Below are 19,326 nucleotides of genomic sequence, written 5' to 3'. Positions count from 1 at the left end.
AAAGTCAAATAAATAAATAAACAAACCAAAATAATATAAAGCAAAGTATGGGTGGGTCAACATGACCTTTGACCACATGGACCACTTCCCAGCAGCCTCTGCGTTATCTGTGAGGGCCACGGGAGGGGTCGGCATGACGACTGAGAGACGGGTGAAGGAGCCAGCAATAAGAATAAGAACGTAGCATCTTAAACCATGTGAACATCGACAGAACTTCTGCCAGATGTAGGTGGAGGACTGAATGGATACACCACACACACCTAATCCAGCCCAGATCTTCAACAGTACTGCCAACAGAGTGGATACTCCCCACACACTTAATCCAAACCACACCTGTACAGCTCCACCATTACAGTGGAAACCCCACACACACACACCACACACACACACACACACTTAATCCAGCCCAGATCCTGTACAGTAAGTACTGCACATGCAACAACAGTAGGAAGAGACAACGTTTCTCCTCCAGACCAAAGATTTAATGCTCTACTGAAAATAAATACGGGGTGGAAACGCAGCTTTATACCCAGCTTGTTTTTAACGAGACCAGCTCTTTCTCTTCACACACTGTGGAGTGGATGTGCCTCACACGACGCAGCCCCGCGAATCTCCGCACACGTCTCCAGTGGAGTGTGGACGCTCTCAGAGACGTGTGCGCGCCCGGTCTCTCGAACCGCTGAACAGCGCTACAGTCCGAGAGTCTAATCTGGTCTCGCCACACTGCGTCTCCCAAGGGACCCGGGTGTCCATGTGCGTGCCCTGCCATTCAAACACCCCATTAATTATGAGGGAGAGACAGAGGGAGAGAGAGAGAGAGATGGAGACAGAAAGAGACAGATGAGAGGGATGGAAAAGGAGTGAGAGAGATGCATCACTTATGAAATGTGACTAGCGAGAAATATCCCCAGTGTCAGTGAATCAATGGGTGGTGCACTTTGACAAACCCAAGACATTAGCAGACTGTAGAGAATGCGAGTTCTTGTCTTTAAGCAAAAGTCCTGCACTACAGCAGATCCCACGAGCCAGACACGGCTCTCCGTGTTCAGGAGTTCAGGCCTCTCGGGTACGGGGTCATCCCTCATCACAAGCACCTCAGAGAGGAGCTTCCCGCCGTTTCCAGTACAAATACCTGCGCTGTACGTCACAGATCTCCACCCGGACGTGGAGTACATTAACGGTTATGAGGACACTAAACCAGTCAACAGAACACACGCGCACACATCCACTGCTCCTGGAAGGAAGAATTAGTGGCTTTAAACAGAAAGGACATGAGTGGGGCGTGTGTCAGCTGGTGCCAGCTACGGAAGCGTCTTCCTCCCTCCCTCCATCCATCCCTCCATCCATCCCTCCCTCCCTCCCTCATGGGGAGCTACGCAGGAGCTTGTGTGCTGCTGTTACTGCTGCTATCAGCGGCCACCCTCTGCTTTAACCGCACGACTGCACACTTACTGAGGTTAGAATGAAACACGGGGAGAGAGAGAGAGAGAGAGAGAGAGAGAGGAGAGAGAGAGAGAAGAGAAGCGAACAATAGCAGAGCTCAAACGAGGTGTGATCCTCAAAGCCCTCATCATCTCAATCCGTATGGCCGCCACTGGCCTTCAAATCACACCCTCCTCATTCAGCGGTGCAGCTGACGCACGGCTCAAGCCGAACTCCCCACTGAACCCCGGACTAAACCCCGGACTAAACCCCGGACTAAACCCCGGACTAAACCCCAGAGCAGGGGAGCAGGGTGAGGGCTCAGCCATGGGCCCTCGAGGAAAGGCCCCCCCACGCCTTGCTCCCCAGGAGGGGGAGGACCCACCTTGGCCCCCATGGGTCTGACTGCGCCCACAGACGGTGGCGTCTCCCAATAGTTCACAAAGAGTCGGCTAGGCCCTTGTGTCCGAATACACCGTCACACACCCAGCACGGGTGTGCGAGGGCGGTGGATAGACAGTGTGTGTGTGAGAGGCGATTGAGAGTGTGTGTGTGTGTGTGAGGGTGAGTGAGTTAGCACAGCAGAGGCAGGACGTGTAGGTAATAGAGCCCTGATCACATCAAGTCCCCTACACCACATGTTGTTCCACTCCGGCACAAAGCTGACACTAGCAGAATGAGCAGAGATGGACAGAGAGAGAGAGAGAGAGAGAGAGAGAGGAGAGAGAGGAGAGTGAGAGAGAGAGAGAGAGAGAGAGAGAGAGAGAAGAGAGCGAGAGAGAGAGAGAGAGAGAGAGAGAGAGAGAGAGAGAGAGACAGCACATGCATAGTCCCCATCACTGGCTCCTAATGGACGATTTCAGAAGAGGCTTCTAAACAGAGCGAAGCCCAGGCGTGGTGATGGGAGCAGGCTGGAGACTGATCTAGCACAACGTTCAGCTGGGAGGGCCGGCATCACAACCAGCAGGGAGGCTGTGGCGGTCATGGTCATGGACACGCCCCCCTCTGCCCAGGTGGGCGGGGCAGATCTGCGGACTTCGTGAATATGGGCCGGGCTGGTTTGGACCCTGGCACTCCGCCAGGATCACAACAGAGGTAAGACGCCAGTGGACATGTAGAACAACACTTCACTCTCACAACAGATTAATCATGATATAATCACACAAAAACAAAGACATAAAAATGAACCCCAAAAAGGAAAAGGGCTGTGAGCCACTGAAATAAATGTGCAGTTTAAGAGTGGCCCAATCAGATCTCAAATGCCCCTCCCCCGGGGGGTTGAGTGGGCCGTGGACGTGGCTGAGAGTCCGGCTCCTACCTCTCTCTGCAGCACCAGCTCCTTGGTGAAGAGCGTGGCCTCCTCGCTGAACGGCTCTGGGAGCCCACCCGGAATGTTCCGCGACCCTCGCGGACATTCGATACCTTTGTGGGGACACACACACCCACACAGTCAAACAGAATCAGCAAGTGAGATGACACAGTAGGGAATTTAGAAGCTTCTAACAAATCTATAGCCTGGGTTACACTGAAAGGCACCAAACAGAACAGAGTCTGGACGTGACCGTTTCGGATCACTGGGAGTTTTTAGTATCGCTCATTATGATACGAGATTGGTTTATTAGAACAATGAGATTAGCAGCGTAACTGCGGTTAACCCAAATCCGTAACGGACATGGAGGGTTTAAAAAAATGTTTTAAATCCCCTGGTTTAGTGGTGGCTGTCTCAGGAAGTCTCCCCTCCAGCTCCAACCTAAGCAGCGGGTAGAGTTGCAGCGGTGGTGGGCCAAGCGGCCCCGAGCCCTCGTGTCATTTCACACCCACACCTTAGTTTCTGCCTCAGCCTTCCCAAAAAATACTAACCAAAAATGTCACCACCTTCAAGCCTGTGAGGAAAACTCCGCTACGGCCGTAGCCCCTCGGGGTCACTCGAGAGGACGCTCTCAAAAGAGCCGGTGGCCGTTAACCTCATGCTAACAAAGCAGCATCGCCCCCGATATCCCACTGTGCTTGTTAACCAAGCTAATCAATACTGAACACTCAACTCCTTTATAAACACTAGACGTGCAAAGACTCCTGAGCAAACAATAACCCCCTCCGCCCCCACCAAGAGGGAAAACAAAAACCCCAAATCGAGCATGCCCACCCACCCTCCACCCATCCCAAGTGCCTTTAAGGGCTTTACGTCTGCGGTATATATCCAATCATATGAAAACGTTTGCATCAGCGCACAGTGGCTAGATGCCAAAAAGCACTGCACAGGCTGCCAGTCTACATACTAATGTCTCCCTAACAAATCAGAGCTCACCCTGCATCCGTCATGTCACCATGGTGACATTTTAAAGATCCAGGAAGAGCACAGACAACCACAGGCAACATTAACTAATTAACTGCAGTGGAGGAAGCAACATGATCCGAGCGATCGTCTCCTCCTCTTTCCACTTGTTGATCTTTTAAGGGCGCAAACCGTACTCCTCAACCTCCGCGTTACTGGGGCGCAAACCGTACTCCTCAACCTCCGCGTTACTGCCAACTCCACGGACACACACTCCTGTTTTCACTCCTGGAGAAAGTGATATTCGTCTGTGGATCACTGAAGCTGACCTGAACATGACACACACACACACCACACACTCTCCCAGTCACATCACTGGAGACCAAGACTGCCCAAGTGAAACCCAGACAAAGGCCAAGCTAGACTCTCGACAGAAAACAACAAATTTCCAAGCGTCTCACCCGATACCAAAAAACCCTAAGACCTATATCAAGACTAATGTGTCTAAAATGGTCTTATTAAACAAACAACAAACAGGTCTATAGCTCCGCGAGCCTCTGGTCCTCCTCCATCGTGACAGATAACTGTGCTGACACAAGAACCGACACGGGAACAAAGAACCAAACAGCTAAAGCTCCTCATCCTGCAGGACTCCGCCTGGGCAAAACCCAACAACTCAATTACCTTTTAATGGTGGCTAAATCGCCTTTAGATTAGCATTTATATTGCTGCGAGCGTCCGGCCTGCTCAAAAGGCGGGAGGCGATTTCCACAACGAGCGACGACGGAATTTCTCCGAGGTCAGGATTCGCTTAACCAGCTCAGAGTGGCAAAAGGCAGACCAAGACCAGGATGAAACCGAATTACTAACGGTACAAGGTTAGGAGAACACACTTTTAACGAGCATGGAAGAGAGAACCTTCTGGAAAAAAGTTAGTAGACCCAAACCAAATATCGAAATAACATTGTCATCCTTGGAAGTCCTTCCTGTGTAAGGAGACATGATTCTGTCTGAATGCTGGTCACTTTCACAAGGCCTTAATGACCCCACACACACACACACACACACACACACACACACACACACACACACACACACACACACACACACACACACACACACACACACACACACACACACACACACACACACACACACACACACACACACACCTCGGCCAATTAGACGAACCCCAATCAAACAACCGTCACTCATACTTACCAAGCGGTTTACTTTATTTCCTCAACAAAACAAAACCCAGCCAAAAATGGGAAGACACACGTGCACACCACTGCTCCAGGGAGGAGGGGGGTCGTGATTTTGGTTTGCTCCGCTCCCCGTTAAGGCGACAGGGTGAGGGCGGAGAGGAGAGGCGTCCCGCCACGCGTCCCGCAGCTGCACGCAGGCCAAAGGTAGCGAATTCCCCGCCGAGGTGAGCGGAGCCGCGGAATGAGGGTGCCTCCTCGCTACCCCGAACGTGGCATCTGGCGCGCGTAACTGCGGGAGGGAGGCCGGCCTGAATGAAGCAATCCCACGCACCAGTCCTCCGACTGCTGGATCTTATGACTCAAGCCGAAATTAAATATGCATTCATGTGCAAATGCGATCATTTCCTTCCCTTCAACGGTTTTTCCACAAAAGCGTCCTAATGTGTTGCAGGTGCCGTGTTCCTCTCAGCTCAAGAGCGGATGACCCCGAGCCACTCACACCGAGCGTCGCACCGTAAACATACTTACCGCAATCATTACAGCGCTTTACGCAAGGTTCCTCTGGATATTTGATTTCATTTATTTATTTGTGGCGAAATCTTTTCATTAGGCCTGTCAAAATTAATGTGGTAACTGGTGCGATTAATTTGAACACCTTAAGGGCCTTGTAAAAAAAATAATAAAATAAAAATAATGCACTTTACACGCACAATTTCCTTGGCCACTAATTCCAAGAGGCACAGGGACTGCATATGTGCATATAGGATAGCGTGAATGTCAGTAATGAGCAGCAGCAGTATTACCTTCAGGCTTAATGGATGAGAAACTCACTTTAAACAGTATTCTCATGGACCTTTGGATAAAACAAAAGGAGTTGAGTACTTCAGCCCCGCCCTGCCCTTCAGCCCCGCCCTGCCCTGCCCTTCAGCCCCGCCCTGCCCTTCAGCCCCGCCCTGCCAAGAACTGGTTCACCTTCCCCCCAGTGGCAGGGAGAAGCGTTGCAAGTGTAAAGAAGGCTGAGGGAAACAGCAGACATGGCAAAGGGCAGAGGTCAGAAGTGTCGCTAGACTCCTCTGAGCTGTGAGATGCCCGCACAGCGAGAAGTTGCCTTCTCACTCAGTCTCTCGTCACACACAAACACACACACCTCTCCACATCCACCATTACCCTTTATGAGAGGGGTCGGATTAACGGGGGGTGTAGGTTGCATGAAAGTGTGAGAGAGAAAGGGACATGGGTAAAAATTTGTGTGTACTGTCGATCATCAGAAACACCAAAATCATACACACTAAAAAAATAAATAAGCAAGCAGAAAAGTGTCCAACATTTTGCATTTGGGACAGACACCCGTGCTGTACAGTGTAAACCATGTACATCTGCTCCAGTAGTCTGTGGTTAATGGAGTCCAGTGTGTGCAGAGGTGGCCACACCCACAAACACCCCCTCACACAGAGATGGGAGGGGCTACAATGCTCTGGTGTGAGCAATTTGAATGCATACATGTGGGTGGGCATAAATGTGCACCAACTCTGTCTCATACACACACACACACACACATACACACACACACACTTGCAGGACACTGAAAGCATCAGCTGACGTGTGCCCGACATCTTTCATACACACACAGCTCTTGGAAAGGGTGAAAAAATAACTTTTCACCTGCACAGAGGACATTGCGTGTGGAGGTTAAAGAGGGGACAGCAGGATAATAAGCCTCTTTCCCCGGCATTCAAACCAGCAGAACATTCCAGAGCAGCACTCTGTGGCACTGGTCACGTGTCCATGCGGTCAAACACTCGCCCAACTCAGCAAACAGAAATCAACCTTCAGCCATGTCACCCTGAGGCTAACCCGCATGTTTTCACTTACTACAAATCACGGTAGCAAGCTTCATTAGAACTTGACCAAAAGCACACACACATCCCACCACTAGACTGACATCAGGTCCTATTCAGGACAGTCTGGGTAGATCTCAGTCTCTGTGAGTTCTGCGGGGGCTGGTGTGTACCGAGGCCCCTGGGGCTGGTGTGTACCGAGGCCCACGTGGCTGGTGTGTACCGAGGGCCCCAGGCCACTCCTCCACGCCCCGGCACACTCGCCTTCCTCTTACCATACTGTTGGAAATACTCGCATGCCTCCTTTAAGTGCACGGAGGGCTGGCTGAGGTGAGTCTTCCAGAGGCGACTATAATCGAACCCACTCAGGAGGAGAGCAGTCCGAGGAACGGAGCACATTCAAGCACTCAGCACCCAGACGGCCTCCATATCTACCAGGTAATGCCGGAGAGGCTAAATCACGCTAGCGTTCTACATCAAAGCACCACCGCACCCACAGGAAAGGCAAAAGAAGATACGAAAGTGTGTGTATGTGTGTGTGTGTGTGTGTGTGTGTGTGTGTGTGTGTGTGTGTGTATTTTATTATATATTCACATATACATACTGCACTGTGCAAAAGGGCAAGTGTGGGAAAATTGCAGCTGGGAACCAGATGTAACAGACTAACAAGATGGAGTAAAGGAGGCTGGAAGATGAGTCAGATGATCACCACCATGACCATCACAGAGACTGGGGATGTACGCCCAACCAGACACTAGAAACAACTGAGACGTCTTCATGATACCAGATGAACATCTGCAAGGAGGAGGATCGAGGTTAAGAAGGAGGTTAGAGGTTAAGGTAAGGGAAAGATGGAGAGAAGTTGGTCAGCTATCAGAGCTGTGAAAAGATTTGATACAACAACAATCTCACCACATCGGAGGCATATGGGGAAAAGCAGGCATCATTCATCCACAATAGCCAACCATAACCACGATGAGACCTCATGGCGCACGGAGGGTTTTGTCCCAAATTGAAGACTACTGAACATCAGAGTGGTCCAGATACTCCATATCCAGGAGTACTGAACATCAGAGTGGTCCAGATACTCCATATCCAGGAGTACTGAACATCAGAGTGGTCCAGATACTCCATATCCAGGAGTACTGAACATCAGAGTGGTCCAGATACTCCATATCCAGGAGTACTGAACATCAGAGTGGTCCAGATACTCCATATCCAGGAGTACTGAACATCAGAGTGGTCCAGATACTCCATATCCAGCAGTACTGAACATCAGAGTGGTCCAGATACTCCATATCCAGGAGTACTGAACATCAGAGTGGTCCAGATACTCCATATCCAGAGGTGTACCAGGAAGAGTCCAAGCGGTGTGCTAAATGAGTACTTCAGCCAGCAGAACCCCGACGGGCTGGAACGAGAAGGAGCAGGAGGCCAGGGAGGACAAAGCGCTGCAGGGCATGTAGCACCAGGAAATCACAGATGGAGAAAAATCCTACCGGTGGCTGGAAAAGGCAGGTTTGAAAGCACAGAAGTAGTAATCAAGGCAGCACAGGAACACACTCTGAATACAAGATCAACAGAGACTCCACCACAACAGGCAAGACTCCAGGTGCAGAATGTGGAAGTTCAAAGATCAAAGTTCAAAGTGGGATACACCTCTGAAGGTGGAGGAGAATGACCGAGCCAACATCCTGTGGGATTCCAAACACAGACCGACAAAATTGTAACAGCTAACCAACCGGACATAGTAGTGATGGATACATCAGAAGAGGGCTGAGGTGTAGCATTCCCAAGTGATAGCAAGATCAGGAATATTGAACATGAAAAGAGTGAGAAAATGTTTGGAAGTGGAAGACAACAGTGGTAATCTGAGCACTTTGGGCTGGGGAGATCCCAGGAAAAACATCAGATCTCCCGTGTGTGTGTGTGAAAAGGAAAATAAAATCGTGTGTGTGTGTGTGTGTGTGTGTGTGTGTGTGTGATTAGTGCCATTTGAAATCCCCTAACCTAACAAGCACTCTGCAATTAACCATGAACTGGATCAGTATCTAAAGGGGCTGGTGGTAAGCCTAAAGATAGACAAAGACAGACAGGCAGACAGAGGTGATGTAAGGTGTGTGTGTGTGTGTGTGTGTGTGTGTGTGTGTGTGTGTGTGTGTGTGTGTGCCACAGAGATAGAGAACTGAAGGATTTACAGCAGTAGTAAATTAGATATCGTCATCAAATCGTTAACTGTTAGAGCACAGACAGTAGCTCCAGGTTTTTCAAGAAGCAGAGACCCCTACACCACCCCCAAACCCTTACTTAACAATTCATGACCTTCGGAATATGCTGAGCGGCAGACGCTAATCTAAGCCCAGAGCCCAGAGACGGGGGAGTCTTCTAATGAGCTCGTTCTCATGAGAGACACTTGATTGAACTAACTCCACCATGTCCCTTTTCTGAAGGCATCCTGACTGGAAACTAGAGTGGCAGAGGCAGACCAATGGACAGGTACACACACGCACGCACACACGCACGCACGCACGCACCACGCACAAGCGCAAGCGCGCGCGCAATCACTTATGCTACTTATGTTACTTATGTACTTATGTTTTCCCAGTGCAATAATTTCTCCACAGCTTCTAGCCACGCACACAGAGCCTCGCACAACACAGAGCCTCGCACAACACAGAGCCTCGCACAATACAGAGCCTCGCACAACACAGAGCCTCGCACAACACAGAGCCTCGCACAACACAGAGCCTCGCACAACACAGAGCCTCGCACAACACAGCGGCATATGTCAGACAATCCCATGAATGCCCCTGACTGGTACGAGACCTTGCTCTTTGCCAGACAAGATAACAGCACAACGACTCGAGGTGGTACGGCTCAGTCCGTGGTGAGAGGAACACGCAGTTCTGTGCAGGGCAAAGGATTTCACCAATCACACATCATGGCCAATTCCCAACTTTGCAACAGAACCCATTCCCAGAGGCATTCTCAACATAAAAATATTCAGTCTTTCTCTTCCCATCAAAGTCTAGAAAATCATGGGGGAGGCTGTTCTTATTAAAACGTCTCCTTGCAGTATCAGAGGGCTCCCAGTATCAGAGGGCTCCCAGTATCAGAGGGCGACAGCTGTGTTTATTACACCAGGGGCACTGGCACGCAGACACTGGCTGTCTTCATTGTGGTTTGAGCAGCACAAATGTGAGGAGAACGCTTTACCTCAAAGACTTCTCACGGAGCAATTTCCCAGTCAGGAAATTCTGACACTTCATTCTGATAATCTTTCTATTCAAAAAGCTTGTGAGCAATTGAGTGAGCCATAAGGCGAACAGGGAGACAGGAGACTGAGCCCAGCCCGTCTGAGGAACACGCTCCACGCGAGCCCAAAAAACGGCCCGAACCCTTTGGTGGTGGAGGGTTGTGTGTGGTGTTGGAGCTGTACAGCCCCTACAACCCACTGGCTTCAGCCTACACCACCTTACACTCTGAGGTAAGATTTGAACCAAAAACTGTAAACACATTTATTTAGAAGAAAAAAAAATAAAAAACAATGTCCAGCAGGAAGAAGTGTTCACACAATCAAGCAACAATGGCGGGCAACAAGTAACGTTAATGACTCCGCACAATTATGTCATTAATAGGGTGACCGTGCGCAACAAGAATGAAGACAACTGCTCATTTTCAAAATGAAATTTAACAAGCATACACATTTGTTAATTTTCAATTCTACTGTTGCTCATTAGAGTACAAGCAGCTGTGAACCCACTGCCCACAAAACACTTCACGCTCCGCTCTGGCTCGCCGTTTCCATGGAGCCGTGCTGCTCATTTTCAAGAGTCAATCAGAATACAGCTGATATGACCAAGCAGCTAATACTTCTTCTCTCATTAAAAGACATTTTTGGTTGAACAACAAAATGAAATAAACATGTTAAGGTTCATGCACCTTCACAGTTGCTGCTATTTATAAATAAGTGACAAATATAACCATTATTGCCCAGACATTTAGTGTCTATTTTGTATTGGGTTATAGTGTTTATGCAGTTATTTTAGCCTGCATCTAGGCACTCATACACTCCAAACACAAGTGCAACAGTCCCCCGCCCCTCTCCCGCCAACAGCCCTCGACAGCTAAGGGGATTGGCCGTAGAGAGCGGGTACCAAGGAAACACGCCGACCATGCCGCACAAAGAGGAAGACACTCAGAACCCCACCCCCTGCCATCCACCCCCCATGCCCAACCCTGCAACCTCGCCCCCCCCCACCCCAATCACAAACCCTGCCCCCCCACCCCATGCCCAACACTACAACCCCGCCCCTCACCAGCCACCCTCCCCAACACTACAACCCCGCCCCCCACCAGCCACCCTCCCCAACACTACAACCCCGCCCCCCACCAGCCACCCTCCCCAACACTACAACCCCGCCCCCCACCCGCCACCCTCCCCAACACAACAACCCCGCCCCCCACCCGCCACCACTCCCCAACACTACAACCCCGCCCCCCACCACTCCCCAACACTACAACCCCGCCCCCCACCAGCCCCCCTCCCCAACACTACAACCCCGCCCCCCACCACTCCCCAACACTACAACCCCGCCCCCCACCAGCCCCCCTCCCCAACACTACAACCCCGCCCCCCACCCGCCACCCTCCCCAACACTACAACCCCGCCCCCCGCCCCCCACCACTCCCCAACACTACAACCCCGCCCCCCACCACTCCCCAACACTACAACCCCGCCCCCCACCCGCCACCCTCCCCAACACTACAACCCCGCCCCCCACCCGCCACCACTCCCCAACACTACAACCCCACCCCCCACCCCCATGCCCAACACTACAACCCTGCAACCTCGCCCCCCCACCCCAATCCCAAACCCTGCCCCCCCACCCCCATGCCCAACACTACAACCCCGCCCCCCACCCTCCCCAACACTACAACCCCGCCCCCCACCAGCCACCCTCCCCAACACTACAACCCCGCCCCCCACCAGCCACCATCCCCAACACTACAACCCCGCCCCCCACCAGCCACCCTCCCCAACACTACAACCCCGCCCCCCACCAGCCACCACTCCCCAACACTACAACTCCGCCCCCCACCAGCCACCCTCCCCAAAAACTACAACCTCGCCCCCCACCCCCATGCCCAACACTACAACCCCGCCCCCCCACCAGCCACCACTCCCCAACACTACAACCCCGCCCCCCACCAGCCACCCTCCCCAACACTACAACCCCGCCCCCCACCAGCCACCCTCCCCAACACTACAAACCCCGCCCCCCACCCGCCACCCTCCCCAACACAACAACCCCGCCCCCCACCCTCCCCAACACAACAACCCCCGCCCCCCACCCGCCACCACTCCCCAACACTACAACCCCGCCCCCCACCACTCCCACCCCCGCCCCCCACCAGCCACCCTCCCCAACACTACAACCCCGCCCCCCACCCGCCACCACTCCCCAACACAACAACCCCGCCCCCCACCCGCCACCACTCCCCAACACTACAACCCCGCCCCCCACCACTCCCCAACACTACAACCCCGCCCCCCACCAGCCCCCCTCCCCAACACTACAACCCCGCCCCCCACCCGCCACCCTCCCCAACACTACAACCCCGCCCCCCGCCCCCCACCACTCCCCAACACTACAACCCCGCCCCCCACCACTCCCCAACACTACAATCCCGCCCCCCACCCTCCCCAACACTACAACCCCGCCCCCCACCCCGCCACCCTCCCCAACACTACAACCCCGCCCCCCACCCGCCACCACTCCCCAACACTACAACCCCACCCCCCACCCCCATGCCCAACACTACAACCCTGCAACCTCGCCCCCCCACCCCAATCCCAAACCCTGCCCCCCCACCCCCATGCCCAACACTACAACCCCGCCCCCCACCCTCCCCAACACTACAACCCCACCCCCCACCAGCCACCCTCCCCAACACTACAACCCCGCTCCCCAACACTACAACCCCGCCCCCCACCAGCCACCATCCCCAACACTACAACCCCGCCCCCCCACCAGCCACCCTCCCCAACACTACAACCCCGCCCCCCACCCCCATGCCCAACACTACAACCCCGCCCCCCACCAGCCACCACTCCCCAACACTACAACCCCGCCCCCCACCAGCCACCCTCCCCAAAAACTACAACCTCGCCCCCCACCCCCATGCCCAACACTACAACCCCGCCCCCCACCAGCCACCACTCCCCAACACTACAACCCCGCCCCCCACCAGCCACCACTCCCCAACACTACAACCCCGCCCCCCACCAGCCACCTCATCCCCTCTGAAATCCTCGTCTGGGCCGTATCCGCTCCCCTCCTCCCTTGACCAGAGAGTAGAAGCATCTCCCTTGCTCCCCTGCCCCAGAAGAAGGGAGGAGAGCTCACGCAGATGGAGGGCGGATGGAGGGGGAGGGTGGGGTTGTCCGTTTGTTTCTGATGAAGAAACTTTGAGAGCCACTTGGGAGGAGACAGGGAGAAGCTAAAGACAGCAGGATCCGCAGCAGAGACAACGTGCACATACACCCAGACGAGCACACGCACACACACACACACGCTGAGCCTTCACTTAAAACAAGTGGAACACAACACCGGGTGATGTAAGTGCGGGTGGATATCCACACACCAATGAGAATGAACACAGATTTAACATTCACAGTCACCCTATGGCTGTGATAATCAATAACAGGCAGCTTTGAGCGGGAGAAAAGAAAGAAAACAGGAATGATTGAAACTAGCTTGAAGCCATGCACAGGGTGCCACGGTGCCCATGTCTGTGAAATGCACCTGGTCAACGATGGAAACTTCCACAACGCATATGAACATGGAACGGAAGAAATGGATGTAGAGTTGGAAGGATTTTGGGGGAGTCTTGCCATTTTAACATTAGAACCTTTGCCTGCATTTCTGAGAAAGCACCTCACAGTTACCTGGGGCCTGACAGGTGTAAAGAATGTGTTCAGTTACAGGGGTCTGAGGAGGAGGAGGAATGAGATGCACAATGTTACTGGCAGTGAGATGTGATGAATGTGTGTGTGTGAGTGAGTGAAGGCATGATGGCACCCCCACACTGCCCAATCGGTGAGTTAGCATTAGCAGACCACAAGCCCTTTGGGCATAAGTGCTATTAAGTGGTGGTATGCACCGCTCGTGCTGTGTAGCATATTGCCCACGGTTACTGGCTAAAACCCTCCATAGTCATGCACCTCATGCGCGCGGACACACACACACACACACACACACACACACACACACTGCCTCTAGCTCCACCAGGCAGCAAAGGACAGGTCACATGTTCCAGCACTTGGGGTAGCAGCCCGCAACCACAAGGAGAGCAATAACCAGCTAAGGGGATACGTTAAAGCAGTGGTTCCCAAAGTGGGGGGTGCGCCCCCTAGGTGCGGCTCAGACCTATTGCAGGGGGGCGCGGAGCTTGGAAGTAAATCATGTGCATATGTGTCAATGGGGGGGGTGCGCAAAAATATTCACATCTACTAAAGGGGGGCATGGCAGAAAAAGTTTGGGAACCACTGCGTTAAAGGAACACGCTAAGGGGATACACTAAAGGAACACACTAAAGGGACACGCTAAAGGAGCACACCAAGGGATACGCTAAAGCAATACGCTAAAAGGACATGCTAAGGGATACACTAAAAGGACCCGCTAAGGCAGACCTGGGCAAACCTTCAGCGCAATGAACAAAGTCATGTTTGCAGGGTTCATACACCTTTACAAGGTGGAATATACCTTTTTTATCACATTATTTAATTGTTGTTTATTTTCAAAACGCCCAATCTTAACGTCTTCCCGTTCTCTCATGTTTCGTCCTGGAATTACAAGAGGCTCGTATTTGTTAATGTAATACAAGAAAACTGTTCATTCAGATGGCTATTTGTTGTGAAACAAAGTAGTTACAATTTCAAACATTTTCAAGTATTTAGCCTAAATTCCAGCACTTTTCAAATCTGAAACAAAAAGCAACATTAAAATTGGTCAGGTAAATGTTCCTTCCCCTGTTTTTGAGGGGTGTTTCTTTATACCAACACACATCGTTTCGGAGAACACTGCACAGAATGTGACGCGGCAAGTATAAACGCCTCCGCCGTTCGCGGAAGTTTGCGTGAGGTGGTCGGAGCCACTGTGATGACATCATTATTGTTTGTGTGGCCCTCTGACACAATTCAGGTTTCTCATGTGGCCCCTTGTAAAAATTAATTGCCCACCCCTGCGCTAAGGGTATACGCTAAAGGGACGCGCAAAGGCTATACGCTAAAGGGACGCGCAAAGGGTATACGCTAAAGGGACGCGCAAAGGGTATACGCTAAAGGGACGCGCAAAGGGTATACGCAGGTGTACTCAACTGGCGGACCGCGGTCCGGATCTGGACCCGAACGCAGTCCTGTCCGGACCCAATCTCATTCCTGATTAACTGGATACGGACCAAAAAAAAAAAAAAAAAACGAAGCATTTATTTCAGGGCTATTGAAAAAACACTCCGTCACGAGTGTTACGTTTGCCACCCCCCGCTCAACAACTTACGTTCGCCACCCCCCGCCGCACCGGACCTCAGGGCACAGGTATCTGCCAAAATTGGACCGCGGACAAATTTAGTTGAGTATCCCTGCGCTAAAGGAACACGATAAAGGAACATGCTAAGGAACACGCTAAGTGTATACGCTAAAAGGACACGCTAAGGGTATACACTAAAGGAACACGCTAAGGGTATATGCTAAAGGACCACACTAAGGGTATACACTAAAGGAACAAGCTAAGGGTATACGCTAAAGTAACATGATAAAGGAACATGCTAAGGGACACGCCAAGGGTATACGCTAATGGAACATGCTAAGGGTATACGCTAATGGAACATGCTAAGGGTATACGCTAAAGGAACACGCTAAGGGTATACGCTAAAGGAACACGCTAAGGGGTACACCAAGATTTCTAACAGGAGTTAAAGCACAGAAGCACACAGAACTCTAGCAAAGACAAGGTTTCAGAAGAAAAAAATACTAGTCATTTCAGCCATAAGTACAGGCCATAATCCAGTAAGTCATCATTACGGTCTATTACAGAGTTTATGAAAGAGTATAATAAGAGTCATACAGTCTAATAATAAAGAGCGTTTCTGTCCGCACTGCGTTCATTTCAGCCCGTGTTACTGTGCGGTAAACGGCTTTATAGAACTCCACGTCACTGCGCAGCAAAACGACCACCGTTGCCCGTCTCCGATATGGCTGTAAACGGCTTTACTAATGAGCCAGTGAAAACGAGGAAGGGCCCTGAAAACGGAGGGAAGCGTCCCGGGTTCGAGGCCCAGCGGGGTTCGCCTCCGAAAATCCCGTCTCGGAAAAAAGCAATTAGGAAAGGAGCGGACAGGCACGGAAGAAAACAAGAGAAGGCGTGTGGAAACAAATTACCAAATTAATTGAAATATCTACAGCGCAGGCACGAGCCATTAAGCACGGCTGGGGCAGGGGGGTGGGGGAGGGGCCTGGTTGTGGGGCCTATGCGCATTATCGTGTGAGGGTAATCCTCCCCATCCTACCCCCACAAACAGGTTTTTCAGGTAAGAAAGACACCATTCCTCACAAACTCTCCCACTCCTCAAACCCGAACTCTAGAGAGACGTCGCCACCAAACTACAGCCTGCGAACTGAAAACTACAAGCGGATCCTCCTCATGACGTGCAAACGCTAAACACCCCGGGCCCAGCACTCTGCTCGAACATCTACCTTTCCAAGCGGTCCCGACATTTCTGATCAGCGCGCTCACGTGTATTCGGCCTAAAAGTAAAATGAGAGAAATTTGGGGCTCTTATCACGTAAAGTCCACTAAAGCAAAATCCAATGAACTTAAAAATGCGACTGTAATTATCTGCCTCAGAATTGGGATAAATTTCTGGCCTCCGAACTCCTCAGTAATCACTGATGAAATCACGTGATTCAGAAGTACAGACTGAGAGCCCAGACCTGTGGGCTGTTCAGTTCTAACCACCATTTCACTAGATTTGGAGCGAATTTAATATCCTATCCATTGAATTAACCATATCCACCAAGATCTTGTAGAGACTGAGTGACAGGTACTGTGTTAAGTGGGGTCACATCCAGGTATCGATCTTTGCTAATCACGCTTGGTTCATTATCTGTTGGCTACCTCACCCAGATATTAGAAGATTCCACAATTGTCCCTTGGAAAACCACATTTTAAATGTGCCAAGCTTTCTGTAGCATCTACAGAGAATCCTTTGATGTGTGAAGTGTCATGACATTCTAATGTGTTTGTAACGGATGACAAATGACCCAAGTAACCAATCACCCGACTGCTGCCATCATCATCCATTTCTAAAGCATTAATAATTTTAGTGACTGGCAAATCATGATATAAATAAATCACAAAACACAAACAGGACAAACAGACCCAGCCCCAAGCAGCTGCCCAGAAATGAGCGCCCCCTAGTGGCCATGCCGATGCTTACCGGCCAGCAGGAAGGTGATGAGGCACGTCTCCTTGGGCATGTAGAGCTTGAGCCTAGAGCCGCTGAACACGTACTCAACCACGGCCTCCGAGCGGCCTGCCCTCTGCAGGAAGGGCAGGAACTGCTTGGCTTTCTGGGTTTCCTGTGAGAGAAAGAGCACGTTACGCCTACCCCTGCACCACAGACCCTCTCACAGCCAGGCTGTCCACCACCGGCGGCATGACCTCTCCGGACAGCATCGCCGTGCTTCGGCAACGGTGTCGCCCGAGCATGAACGAGAAAAAGATAAAACAACGGCGGTCTGGACGTGATGGAGCCGCAGACGTTACTGTAGACCATCACTGGCTAATAGAAATCTTTAAAGGTTAGCAGCGCCAATGGACTCACTTTCAATCGGCAGACAAGACAAGGACAATAAGAAGAAGAAAAAAAAAACCACAGAAGCAACGCCGCTCGGAGCGTTTCAGCGGAAAGGCCGCGTCTCTAATTTCAGTGGTTACTTGTTCATCTTTCCAGGTGTGACAGCTCATGGTTTTGTGGCTAGGTAAGTGGCTGCTAGGAGACTGGGCTATGAAGGTTTAATTTAAGTCAAGATGTTTCCTGTGAGTCACCCTGGGCCAAAGACAGCACCACCCACTCCAGCTGGAAATATCCTACAGCTGTGACCCACACAGACGAGAGAGAGAGAGAGAGAGAGAGAGAGAGAGAGAGAGAGAGAGAGAGAGAGAGAGAGAGAGAGAGAGAGAGAGAGAGAGAGATTGCTGACAGAGGGAAGGAATTTAAGGATAAACATATGCGCACACGAGCTATTTCAGGTTTGTTTTTATTGTTATTATTAAAAGCTAAAGGAAAGAGCGCATGTACACACGCACACACATGAATACACATGTGTGAGCACATGCATGTATGCACGCACTCACGCGCACGTACCCGCTTGGCCACGTTTATGTGCACGAGCACACGTGCACGCTCTCATACATATGCCCGCATATAGGCACGCCATCAATCGCGCTAAAGGCCAGTAGTGAGGTTCACTCTTTACGTAAAGCCAGATGAGACACTTCACACGGAAGACTGGCATGCATTTCATTAAAAGCCTGAGAAGCGTCCTCATAAAGTACATGATTTAAGAGAGGAGGTATGGGGGTAGAAGAGAGGGAGAAAGAGAGGGAGAGACAGACACGGGAGGGTGAAACAACGGCTTAAAACAGTAGGGGGCCGTTAAAAGTCGCCGTGATGTTTTGCGTGCGGTGGGAGGAGTGTACCTGCTCTCGTTACGGAGCTAACAAACTTTATTGGCCCGAGTAAAATTTAATCTTCATTTGGTGAGCAGCCCAATCAAGATTCATACACGGAGAGGCCCTGGCCCGCGTAAACAACTTAAGCGCTACAACTGAGATTGCTTTATTAATGGAGCAGGTTATATTTAGAGAGGCCTTGATCAAATTAATAGAGGGGGGGGGGGGGGGTGGAGCCGTCATGAATCTGCCATCACAGAAGGCTACAGTGGAGCAGAAGAAAGAGTCTGAGAGATGCAGTCACCCAAGCCGAGCTCAGAGGAGAGGAGACGAGGAGGGACGTGCGAGTGGTGGGGTAAACAGCGCGGGGGGGGGGGGGTTAACGGGACACACCCCTCCCTCTCTCCCCTTCCCCACCACTCCACACAGTGAAATATCAGAACAGCACCTACCCCGGAGATGTCGGCCACTCTGTGGATGGGCACCTCCTTCTTACTGTGGAGCCCTTTTCCGTTTTTGATGGCCCTGCAACGATTGGAGCAAAAACACGTCACGGCACACGCGTGCAGACATTGGCGCACGCAAGCGCGTGAGCACGGACACCAGAGGTCCCGCTCACGATCAGGGGAGATCTGGAGGACAGGCGGAGATGGAGATCTTGTGCAGAGATCTTACACGGTAGCGCTGCTGAGGGCCATTACAGGGACGCAATGTATATCGGGGACAAAACAGCACGCATCCCCACGCAGGGGGCGCCGGGCATTAATAGTGCATGAGGAAAATGGGAGCCCTGTGAAACGGTGGTAAGTAAGAATAGTGGAGCCCATGGGCCCTGGCTGATTAGAGGT

At 51.7% G+C, this 19,326-nt stretch overlaps 1 protein-coding gene across 1 annotated transcript in view; it reads right to left on the bottom strand.

Annotated features, from left to right (window-relative positions):
• Positions 1–2,662: 2,662 nt before the first annotated feature.
• The window catches only part of snd1 (staphylococcal nuclease and tudor domain containing 1), a 47,855-nt gene continuing 31,191 nt past the window's right edge, over positions 2,663–19,326 (bottom strand). The window contains exons 14-16 of the mRNA XM_077006750.1: positions 18,931–19,003; positions 17,241–17,382; positions 2,663–2,844 (exon numbers count right to left, since the gene is read on the bottom strand). Coding sequence (XP_076862865.1) covers positions 2,678–2,844; positions 17,241–17,382; positions 18,931–19,003 — 382 coding nt within the window. The 3' untranslated portion in view covers positions 2,663–2,677. The remainder of the gene's footprint in view (positions 2,845–17,240; positions 17,383–18,930; positions 19,004–19,326) is intronic.

The sequence above is a fragment of the Brachyhypopomus gauderio genome, chromosome 5 (genome assembly GCF_052324685.1).
Source record: "Brachyhypopomus gauderio isolate BG-103 chromosome 5, BGAUD_0.2, whole genome shotgun sequence".
NCBI classification, from domain to species: domain Eukaryota; kingdom Metazoa; phylum Chordata; class Actinopteri; order Gymnotiformes; family Hypopomidae; genus Brachyhypopomus; species Brachyhypopomus gauderio.
This window is presented reverse-complemented; position numbering and strand designations above follow the sequence as displayed.